Raw genomic sequence first — 12,404 nt, 5'->3', positions numbered from 1 at the left:
TTCAAAAATTTATTATTGGTTGGATTTAATATTAATTTTGACATATTTTTATGAATAAAAAAATTTACTTTATTATGTGAAATTGTTAATAACAATCATAATAAAAAGAAAGAAAACTCTAATAATATTTTTAATCAATCTAATTTTTTTATTAAAACAAACAAAACAATTAATTTAATTTTTATATACTTCTTAAAATTATTTTATTGCAAAAAAAAAATATAAAAGTGTTTTATTTTAAAAGTCTTTAATATCTAAAAAGTAAAAAGATTTATTTTAAGAAGCTATTTGAAAAATATAATTAATATTTTGTTTTTATTTTAATTTGATTAGTAAAATTATTGATATTAATTTACAAACTATTTATTTATCAACATAAAAATTAAATATTTTTTTTAATTTTTTGAAAAATTTAATTTTGAAACTATCAAATATTAGTAGAATGAACATAGAAAGCTTTGATATTTAAAATATTTATAAAGAGTAAAGTTTAGTTTTGGCAATAACAGGAGCAGTAATAATAGCATGTACCTTTAAACTAGCTTAAATTTTAAAATAAGATGTAGCATATATGAATATAACAAAAGGAAACATTTCTTACATGATATCATTTACTCTAGTGAGCTCTATATTTTTCATTTTTTTTAAGTTTAACAAGTTCTAAGATGTGAAAGTTATGTAGGAACCTTAAGAATTAATTTAATTAACTCCAATAAGTATGTTTGGGGTAGGCGGTTTTATTCTTGGGATCAGCTATGGATTTGAATTAATGAATTATACATTTTTTAAGATACAAAATATTTATGATTTTTTAAGAATCATCATTTTTTGTATAATTTCTAAATATGTGAGTAGTTTAGTTGAGCTCAATAATGAGATGGAAGCTATTTAATTTATTCTCAGCTTTGATTACAAACAATACAATATTATTGCACTTATTGTTACATCTTTAGTATCTTTATTCTTTTTGGGTAAAAGGTTCTTTTTAGGAGTTATATTAGGTTCAGCTTTTCTTTTATCTCAAGTATTTTAGAAATATAAATTACATAGCATATAATTCGTCTTTTTTGTATTAGTTTTTAACATAGTTTTGAAAATAATTTCCAAAGACGAATAACAAAAAAAAGGAATTTAAATAAAAAGTTAAAATTAAGCTTAAGATATGAAGTAGAATTAAGATGATATAAAAAATTAAGACCCTAAAGAAGAAAAGAAATAAAACTCAAATGAAGAAATAAAGGTATAGAATAAAGATCAAGGCAAAAAAACTAAATAGAGAAAGCACAATTTGATAAGAATCATAATTGCTAGTGTCTTGGGAGGAATAGGATATGGTCTATGTGGAATTTCACCAGAATATGCCATACTTAATGTAGCTGTATTTTCCCCTTAAGTTACACTTGTATATATTATCAGCTTTTTTGTTGGCTATACTTTGACTTTATCAGTTATGCTTATTATTGAATTCGATTTAAAATCTTAAATTGATGAACAAAAGATGGATGAATATAAAGAATATTTAAAAAATAAAAATGATATCAGAAATAAAGTTAAAAAAGATTAATAATGAGTTAATAATATTTTATTTTTTATTTTCATATCTTTTAAAAAATATTCAATCCCTTCCTCTACAAAATACATATTAAATTAGACACAATTATTCTTTTTAAAATTAATTATTTCTTAAATAAAATGTTTTTATTTTATTTTCTTTCTAATCATTAATATGAATTCTAATTTTTAAAATATATACAAAAATTATTTGTAAAAATGACTCTTAATATTTCTTATTGACATAAAAATAGCAATTTTTGTTTAAAAAATATAAGATAATTAAAACTTAAAAAAATACTTTGCTAAAAGAAAAATTGATAAATTAATTAAAATTAATATAAAAAATACAAATTAATTTTAAAAACTTTTACAATTTTTTCTAAAATTATATTTGTTTAAAGGAGTTATGGATATTTTGATTTCAATTTATATTTAAAGTATTTAAAGTCAATCAAAAGTCAATCAAAAATAATAAATGAAAAAAGTTTTATTTTAATAGTAAAGTAAAGAAATGAGTTTTAAATTAATATATTTAAATTAGCTCTTAAATATAAACAAGAAAATGCAAGCTTAATAAGCCATAATAATTGATTTATTATACAAAAGAGAAAAAAGAATAATTGAAAAATTAATTTAATATGAGAAAATTTTTTATTATATTGAAGTTGAATATTTATTAATAGTTATTATTGAATTTCCTAGTTATTTCATTAAATATTTTATTTATTTATATATTTAATTAATTAGTTCAATGTTATATTTTTTTAATAAAATAACCATCTTCTTATTGCTAATAAGAATCATTCCCGATAAATTGACTACTTGGAGGATTTGAATAATTCTAATTATAAGCATTTTAGTTTATCAAATGCTCTAATTTATCAGCTTTAGGAGTATAAAAAGTTGTATTTTAACCTATATGAGTTATATTTGACAAAGAGGCATGACTTTAAGGGATGTTATGCAAATTAGTTGCATTTAAACCGTTTTACCCAGAGCTGACGTTCTAATCCTAAAAAAAAATGCTATTGTTAATGCTGCTTGGGAATTAATTATTCTTTTTCAAGTTCAGGTAAATGCTTGGGCTAACATTTTAATTGTTTTCTTTAGAAGATCGTTTATTTAGTTTTGGATTTAATTGATTCATTACTTATATTTAATATTACCCATTATTTTGATAATCAGAATACATTTATGAAGAGGCTGGATCAATATTTCTAAAACAGTTAGAAAAGTTATCAATGTAAATATCCTGGCTTTATGGGATATTTAGTATATTCTAATTATAACCAGGAGGCGATGAAGAAAGTCTTAAAGAATTCTATTGCTAAATTTTGTAATTAACTACATTAGCAACAGACATTCCTTAAATGAGAGGAGATAGTTGTTTTTAGATAAGAAAGTTTCTTTAATTTTCAATTATATTCTTTTATGATCTAATTTTACTAAAAGAAACTTTGTTTTTATTTTGCTTAATCTAATGTGCAGAAGTTGACCTAATCTCTCTGTTACTGGTAATTGTATTGTTTGATTTGCTAGTATTTTATGAAAATGGTGTTTTAAATGTTTTAAATTAATTAGGAACATTAATATTAACAAAACTATTATTTAAAGAAGGTGGCTCTATTTTATTTAATTCAATGTTCATGTGTTAAATGTATTCTTCTAGAGAGCAATTTTTATTATTTGAAGCACTTTTATTTAGAGGATTGAAATATTCCATTTCTTATTCAAAATTATTATTTTTAAACTGATAGGGCTTGAAAACAGTATCTTAAGATGGTGGACCTTCCTTGTATACAATAAAACTAATCCTTGAACCAATACCTGGTATTGATTCAGCAAACATTCTATTATAAGGACCTATTATCTTGATCATGTGATGAGAGAATTTTAACCCAAATCCTTTGATTATATAATCTTAAAAAATAGATTTTTCTTGTTCTTTTTCTTCTACTTTATCACTGTTTGTTGAAAGAGAAGAAAAAAGCAAAAAAAGTCTATTAATTGCATCTTCCTCTTCTTCATCATTAAAGAAATTACTTTCATTTATTAATTATAGAATCTGTGGATCTATGCCCTTGCCTGAGTCTATAATGTCGAACCTTAAATGGTCTTTGAAGATCCTAGATTGATGAAGAAGAATTTAAACAAAACCAGTTTAAGTATTACTGTATGAGTTTTCAATAATATTTGTTAAAGTACGAACTAAATGATAAGGATCATTATATATTTTTTTGCACTCATTAGGGATTTCTTCATCAATGAGAACATGCACGTTTTTGTATTTCCTCTCAATCATCTCTTTTACTCTATTCAGTGTAACAGAAAGAATAATTTTTCTATTGATAACTTCAATATTTTGCTGTAGCTGCTCTTTTATACTGTTCTAAATATTTTATGCATAATTTGTTGCTAAAAATATCTCCATTAGGATTTCCTTTTTGGAAGCAGGTATTTCGCTGCACAGCATTTACTAAATAGTTTAAAATCTGTTAATCATCATGTCAATAATATTAATTAGCTAGTCACATGTAGCTCTCCTTTTTTTTTCTAATATGAATTTCTCGAATCCGTCATCATTAATGAAGATATATAGCTCATCGCTAGGGAGAATAACTATTTTGATAACATATTTCTTTCCATGAAAATCTATTAATACTTATATCCCTTTATTTTCTTTTTCTTTTAATTCTGAATGTAAAGCAAATTTATTTGGTAGTAAGCTTAATCTTTTTTGTATAACTGTATTATTCTTTTTGGTGCTATTAAAAAAGTTTTGGCCATATTCTTGCTAATTTCGTCTTATTATAAAAAATTATGACAATTATTTGACAGATAATTAAATTAATTTAAATTTTACTTATAATCAGAGGTCAGCAAATGAGTGTGAGAGATGATCTATGATCTCATGAATTTGCTTTCGTCTAAAATTTATTAGTAATTTAATAAAATTATTTTTTTCAAAGAATTTATTGAAGCATCTTGAAATTTAAGGAGTGAAGATGAAACTTTAGATTTTTTCAAGAAATCATCTAATTTAGTATTATCAACTATTTGATAGTCGCTTTTTGCTTTGTTGTTAGCATAGATTAGCTAAATTTGTTCCATATTTTGTGGATCCAATTTGCAGTATATAAATGAACAGGGTAAAAAATTATAAATATTATTTTGTTTTGTTCTCTTTGTGGCGCTTTGAATGTTATATATGCTCTCAAATGGGTTAGAAATAAGTGGGCTTAATTGTATAGCATGTGGGAGGTCTGATCTATGTAAAGAATTACTTATTCCATTATTTATCTCGCCATTTTAGATTGCTTATCCAATCTCATTTATATGCAGCGAAGAGGATTACATAAATTTTTTTAGCTCATCCATTCCTTTTCTTATATGAAATATAGTCATTTTTCTTTTTAAATTGCTAACTGAATTATGTTAATCTGTATTTAATAGAGGAGAATCTATTTTTTATTTTCCATTTTAATTATTAAAATGATTATGCCCACTTACTAAATTGTTATTTTGCAAAGAATTTTATTTGCTTGTACTGAATTATTAATTGTAAACACTCTGACTGCTCAAACCATTTTTACTGTTCTGTTTTTACAAGGTCTTGTGCTACTAGCTTTAAGGGCTTTATTGAGTTTATGGAATTTGTCTTTATGTTTCTACATTTTCTTGATTGTTAGATCCTTGATTACCAAAAATATTATTTCCGCTATTTTATTAGGTTTATTAATGTCCTATTGTAGGACGGTTGGACTAAAAATATCTTTGTTATTTGCCTGCAATTTACGAATTGATATCATTATTTTTTATATTATTTTAATTGTTGTTATTAGCTCTAGTTGATGAAGTAGGAGAACCTTAATCTATCTAGATTGGTAGCTCATCAATATTATTATCTTTTTATATTATTTACTTCTCATCATGAAAAAGCAACCTTTTTTATTTTTCATCAACGAAGAATCTCAATTCTAAGCCTATTATAGAAAGCAAAATCCAAAGCTACCAAAGCTCCTACCAGTCGAATTAATTATAGGAAATCAAAATGAGAGTAATAAAAATTACATTACTGATTATTACATAAATATGCTAACTTTAAGGCATGATTACAATATGCAAACTATAGCATACTATAATAAGGTATAGCTTATCTGATCTTTCGCTAGCAGATATAATTAAAATAGTATGGAGTGCTATAAAATATATTTATTAAATATATAAAAGAATAAACCTTGAGCTGACAACAATTCTACCAACAACTAATACAATTAAAGAGATGGTAATAAGAATGCTAAATAATATAATTTCAGTAATTCTATTTTGCTTGTTTGAGCTAACTATATTTATCACTATGTTTAGGATGCTATACACAAAGATTATTAAACTACCTAAATGAACTTAAAAATCATTAATCTGTTCAACAAAAGAACTGAAAAAAAGTTCCTCGATTGAGTTATTATCGTATTTGAGCAAGATTTTCTTTCTAAAGAACCTCGCTACTTTACTCATAAAGACTGCTACTCTTATGATTAACAGCTTTTAGTAGATTTATTAACTATCGTTGGTTACTTAACTGATTATTCTACCTTCAGATGATCAATTTGATATGTTTTCTTAAATAGGGTTCCAAACTAGTAAAATTCAATTATCAAATTCTGTATCTACTTAGTGATCTAAATCTTTGGATCGTTTGCTAGTCAAATGTATTTATTTTAAATTGTAAATCTTCTTGCTAAAGCGTATATTTCCTACTTGCAATAATCTTCAAATATTTCAAAAATATAATGAAAATTTGCTATCAAAATTGTTTTAATAAATGTTTATTTTATGAATAATACTGCTAGATAAATTAATTATTCTTGTTATTTATAAGTATTTATTTTGCATAATAAATACTGCTACTACTTTATTATTAAAGACTTTTATTTATTTGCTCTTTTTTTACTTTCTTTCCCCTTTATCAATCCTATCGCTTAAACTTAAACTGTTGTTCACTAAATAAAGTAAAGTTTTCTTAAATAATATCAATATAATCAGAAAGAAGCCATATTTTTTATCAAAGTAATATTTTGTTTAAGTTATTTGTACATTTCATAAACATTTCATTTTAATTAACTATGACTTTTTATATATTAAAAAGTTAATTACATTGATAATTTTTTTGGTTCGCAAAAATTACATCAATCATTAGATTGTGATCAACATAACTTACATTATTTTTGATGAAATTCCTTTCCCAAAATATAAGTGATTTTTTAGAAAAAAGTATTAAAAATATTATATAATTTTGCTATGATGATGTTTGAGTTTGTTAAAAATATATTTTGTGTAACAAAAAATAAGTGAAATACTTCAACTAGTACTGACAAATGTATAATTAAGAAAGTATTTCTTTTAAGACAGCTTTAATTACAGCTTTAATTTTAGCAAAATAACATCATTCAAAACTAGTGATTTAAACTTTAGAATAAATCTACATAAATATTTAGTTCTATAAAAAATTTTCTCATTTTATTAAATATATTTTTAAAAAAATCTAAAAAATATTTTTTAAACTAAATCACAGTTTTAATTTATTTTCTATTTAAATTAAAAATATGGTTTTTTAATTTTCAAGTTTATAATCAGGCTTATTTCAACCAATTATTTTTTCTAATTAATTGAATAGATCATTTCTAAGAAGGTGATTTTATGTAAATTCTTGTAATGAAAGCTTTTTTTTTGTGAGCATAAAATAAATAAATTATATGTAAGGGAGATAAAGCTGAAATTCAAATGATTATTAAAAAATTTTGTGATAATATGCAACTCAGTAAAACTTTATTTGCTTGAATTACAAGAAATCTCAATTATATTGTAATAGAAATGCTAAAATTCAATCAACGCACACACATTTCATGCTAATAGAAACAGATTTTTTGCATTTAAACTAAATAAAATATTCAAAAAATAAGAAATTTGTAAATTTTTTATCATTTAACAAGACGATGATGAAGATAATATTAAATTAAAGGAGTAAATAATTCAAATAATTTATGCGTACATTATAATTGACTGAATATATTTATAAATATATCTTTGTTATTTAATATCATAAACCATAGTACATGGAATTAACTTGCTAAAAAAAATAGTAATTAAGAAATTTTATATATTTAAGCTATAGAAATATTATAAGGACAAAAGTATAAACATTTAATATTATAGATAAGAAGTTTTTGTAAAGCACAAAAGCAAGCTTAGTAGATGAATCAATCAAAATGGAAAAGACTTTATTAGAATGTATTATTTAAAGGATTACAAGAGGAATAAGCGAGAGATTATATACATGCTGATTCTCTCAAAAATCTTAATATTTTAGCCATTTTGTTTCTTTTTTTATTCTAATTAATTATTCTTATATCTACTGAGTATGATGAAACTAGCTAAAATATTAGAATCATAGTCTGTACTCTATTATCAATTATTGTTAATCTTTTGTGTTACACTTAGCTCAATAGAAAGGCTTCTAAATTTAGGGAGTTATATTTTCTATCTCTGATTTTCTTATGGATTGGCTCATATTATAATTATATTGATCAATTATCATCATAAATTTTACAAAAATCAGTGACAATTGTAGAAATTTAAATTTACTTTTGCTATTTTGTTGTTAACAATTAAAATTTTGCTAGATTAATCACTCTAACATTTGGTTATACAAGAATAATTATTGGGTTTAGATTTTGGAATGAAGCTACTCTTAAATAGGACATTATAGGAGTAACTTTTTTTGCTATCTCATTTATGCTAATTGTTATATTTCTATGGGTTTTAAAGTAAAATAATATTTAATGTTATCAAAGCAAGCGCAAAGAATAATTACGATATATTGAGCTTCAAAAAATTCTTGATAATGATATTTAGTAAGGGATAATGATAATTACTCCTAAAAAACCTCAGAACATTCTTTCTGTAGGTGACTTAGAGGTGAAGTATGTAAATAATTGCTTTCTTAATCAATTCAATATTTAAGCCTCTGAAGCTCTTAGCATTCTTCCTCTTATTCATGCAAGCAAATTAAAAAATGCTAATGATAATGAAGTAAATAGATTTAGTATTAAAGACTCTGTCTAAATAAAGCAACAAACAACAGAAAATGATATTTAAAAAGAAGTTATTCCACATTCCATAAAAGATATAAAAGCTGAAATATAAATATCAAACTAATAAAATAATCTACTGAACAATTTTATAGCAAAAACTAATTAGAATTAAATAAAACCTATGCTAAAAATACATAAATTACCTCAAAGCACAGATTACAAGTAATTAAATGAACAGGGGCCACAGGATTTAAACAGTGTAGCTGAATCAACAAACATTATTTAAGAAGAAAAAGGAGATTAAGTACATAATTTACCTAAACCACTCAAAAGTAATAAAAGAAGTGGATTTGATAATTATACTAATTTTCCTTCAAGCATTCAGCATAGCTTTAATATTTCCTCTTAAACAGAACACAATTCTCAAAATATTTTAGTAAGCGTAAATAAATTAAATAATTAAAGCTTAGAACCTAAAAATGGTATCAATAAAAGTGATAAATTTTAGTCAGCCGATTGTATTTAATAAAACGAAAATTAATAAGAAAAAATTAAATTGTAATTGAATATAAATAAAGACCAGTCTTCAAATAAAAAAGAACTAAATTTCTTTAAGATTTCAAATCAAAATTCAAGCTTGTAATAGTTTAATGAAATAGTTATCAATACCAATAAAATTTCAGCAAAATAAAACTAAGGCAGCACATTAACAAATAGAGAAGGTAGCAGCAGAGCAATTAACATTCCTACTTCTAGAAATAGGATAGAGAGTTTTAATAAAAATAAAGGTAGTTCTTTTTAAAATTCACCAGGTTTAGCTTGTGGTGATAACGTGATTACACTATTAGATAAGATTAATTATTACCACTAAAAATACTTGCAGCACAAAGAAAAGAGCTTATCTTTTTCTCAAAGAAATATCATAGATGACTCTTAATATAAACAGTCTTTAGTGATTTGGGAATATAGAAAAGATGATAAAAACCTATCTTAGGAATAAAAAAATAGAAGTAATAATTAATATCCTTCAAATCAAAAAATTGGAAGCATACCAGAAACTTAAAAACAGTTAAGGTTCTAGTCAATTAATAATATTTTACAAATTAATGATGATAAAATAGAAAATAATAATTAAATATTCTCATAAAATGAAAATGTTTAACAGAATACAAGTACTTCTGTCGAATAAGCTTTAAGAAATGCTTAGATCAAAATAAATTAAAATTAAAATAATGAAATACAAATTACCAAAAGTAATCATACTAACACTGAGCATGAACAGGATAATGATATTCATGAATATGCTAATTAACCACTTGAAAGCGATAAAATAAACCCTGATAACAATTTTATTAACTTGAAATCTGACAAAAATGGTTAATATTTCAATAAATAAGACAATTATGAAGTTAAACCTTAAGCTTATTAAAATACAACTTTGATTCCATCTACCTTTCAAAAAAAGGCTGCTCAAAAGATATAAACTCAATATCCTTCTAACTTAGAAAACACTGATACTTATAACAATATTAGAAGTCCATCCATGAGTTAAAGGATAACTCAATTCACAACACAAACCAATAACATCTAAGAAAATTAAAATAAGTAAAACAAGAGTGTCAGAAGAATTTCAAACAACGGTCATAATCTTGTAGCAAAAAAAATCGATGAGAACATTTTAGAAATTACAAGAGAGTAAAAAGTTAAAAGTAATGTAAATAACAATTAAATAGATTAAGGAGAGCAAATAAATAAAAGCAAAGTCGATGATGATGAAGATGAAGAAGGGGATGACAGACGATATCTCGAAATAAAATTATTTGAATGCGAGATGGATAAAGAAGAATCAATAATGCTGATTGTAAATAATATTAATTAGAGGATAAAATATGAAAGACTAAAGGAAGCATAGATGAAAAATTAATAAATGCTTGCCAACGTAACACATGATCTAAAAACTCCTCTTAACTGTATAACCTTGATGGTTGAAGGAATGAAATTAGAAAAATAGTATAATGAATAAACAATTAATATGATTCTAGAGAATTCCAATCTTCTCATGTGTTTGATTTAAGATATACTAGACTACTCTTAGATCAAAAAAGGAAAACTTCGTCTTGTCTAATAATATTTTTATGTTTCTGAAATTATTCAGGAAGTTATCAATCTCTTCTAAATGTAAGCAGATTAAAAAAATATTAAATTAATCTCAAATATTTATCGTTCAAGCAATTCTTCTGTAAATACAAGCTCGAATTATAACAACAACAATTTAGGATTAAATACTGCTAATCAATATCTGAATGTCTATAACGCTCCAAGCCAGCCAATCCTAATTCATTAATAATTGATTCAAACAAATAGAAATCATAACAACTCTTTAGTAACTAATAATGAGATGCAAAGTTAAGTCAATATGAATGAATAGACTAAAAATATTCATATGCATTAAGATAAAAATAGGATTAAGCAAATTTTAATTAATTTGATAAGCAATGCCTTGAAATTTACTACAGAGGGTTACATTGAAATAAGCTGTGAAATAAAAGATCTAGAAGAAAATTCCAATATCAAAATAGTTGAATTTTCGGTTAAAGACACGGGAGTTGGTATGAATCCTCATATTAAGTCTCAACTCTTCAAGGTTTTTAATACTTTCGATTAAAAAGGTCTGAATAAGAATGGAATAGGTTTAGGATTGACAATATGTAAAAGGCTAGTTACTTTTCTAGGACCATCAGATCATATTGATGTAGAATCAGAAGTTTCAAAAGGATCTAAATTTACATTTAAGGTCTACAAAGATCTGAGAGATATCAATAACACTCATCACTCATTATCAGATGAGTCTGATGAATCCCCAGATATTAATAGCAAATCTGTATTCCACGATCTAGCTAAAAGCATTAAAAAAAATTATACTTTAAAAGAAGAAGATTAAATAGAAGATTCCTAACTACTTGTTAATTCACTCCCTTGTTCTAATGCACACCCAAATATAAAATAGCTCTATGAAAAAGATAGCCTTGTTAAAGCAATAAACACTGAAGATACACCTAAATCTGCTGATGTTTAAAACTAATTTAGTATGCTAATCGTAGATGATCAACCATTTAATATTATGGCATTTAAGATAGTCCTAAAAAATTTTAAGCAAATAACAATCACAGAAGCATATAATGGCAAAGATGCCTTTGAAAAGTTTTAAAAATAAAAGTTTGACTTTGTGTTAATGGATTACAACATGCCTATTATGAATGGATATGAGTCAACAAAGCTCATTAGGATGTATGAATAGCAAAATAACCTAGTTCCTTCGAAGATTATAATAGTGTCTGGATTTGATGAAAAGTAAAAGGAGTATTAAAAAGCAATGTTAGGTGGCGCTGACGATTTTTTAACAAAGCCTGTTAATTTTAAGATAATAACAGAAAAACTTAATTCTTACATGAGTAAGATTAATTGAAAAAGAAAAATAGTAAATTATTAAATTATTAAATTAGTAAATTAAAAAAATTGAATGGTATTAAAGAAGTGAATTAATAGCTATTAAATTCATTAAATTATTTATTCATTTTAGCAAATTAATTAATTTTAATAAAATAAATAAAAAAAATAATTAATTAATTAAAATATAGTTAATTTTATTCTCAATTAATAAATGCAACAAAAGCCTAATAAAAAAAGTAAATAAATGTTTAAATTAGATTAACCAAAATATAAACCTTAAAATTTATAATAATTAAATAGTAAAAAATA

General features: G+C 23.6%; 3 protein-coding genes across 3 annotated transcripts; 2 read left to right on the top strand and 1 right to left on the bottom strand. All coding sequences in view use genetic code 6, as the record gives it.

Moving 5' to 3' along the window:
- Positions 1 to 358: 358 nt before the first annotated feature.
- On the top strand, positions 359 to 1,633 carry TTHERM_000532349 (cyclic nucleotide-binding domain protein). Its single transcript, XM_012800090.1, has one exon. The coding sequence runs from the start codon at positions 443 to 445 to the stop codon at positions 1,568 to 1,570; it is 1,128 nt and encodes a 375-aa protein (XP_012655544.1). The 5' UTR covers positions 359 to 442; the 3' UTR covers positions 1,571 to 1,633.
- A 669-nt stretch (positions 1,634 to 2,302) lies between these two features.
- TTHERM_00532340 (ATPase, histidine kinase-, DNA gyrase B) lies at positions 2,303 to 6,069 on the bottom strand (the record flags this gene model as incomplete). The annotated part of the gene is made up of 2 exons (XM_001024357.2): positions 2,303 to 4,358; positions 4,418 to 6,069. The coding sequence occupies 2 exons, from the start codon at positions 6,067 to 6,069 to the stop codon at positions 2,303 to 2,305; spliced, it is 3,708 nt and encodes a 1,235-aa protein (XP_001024357.2).
- A 1,601-nt stretch (positions 6,070 to 7,670) lies between these two features.
- On the top strand, positions 7,671 to 12,201 carry TTHERM_00532330 (ATPase, histidine kinase-, DNA gyrase B). The gene has a single exon (XM_001024356.2). It carries the CDS (start codon positions 7,807 to 7,809, stop codon positions 12,109 to 12,111), a length of 4,305 nt encoding a protein of 1,434 aa, XP_001024356.2. The 5' UTR covers positions 7,671 to 7,806; the 3' UTR covers positions 12,112 to 12,201.
- The last annotated feature ends 203 nt before the right edge of the window (positions 12,202 to 12,404 follow it).

This window comes from Tetrahymena thermophila, assembly GCF_000189635.1.
Source record: "Tetrahymena thermophila SB210 genomic scaffold scf_8254385, whole genome shotgun sequence".
In the NCBI taxonomy this organism is placed as follows: Eukaryota; Ciliophora; class Oligohymenophorea; order Hymenostomatida; family Tetrahymenidae; genus Tetrahymena; species Tetrahymena thermophila.
Note: the sequence above shows the minus strand (reverse complement) of the source record. Positions and strands in the feature narration are given on the sequence as shown.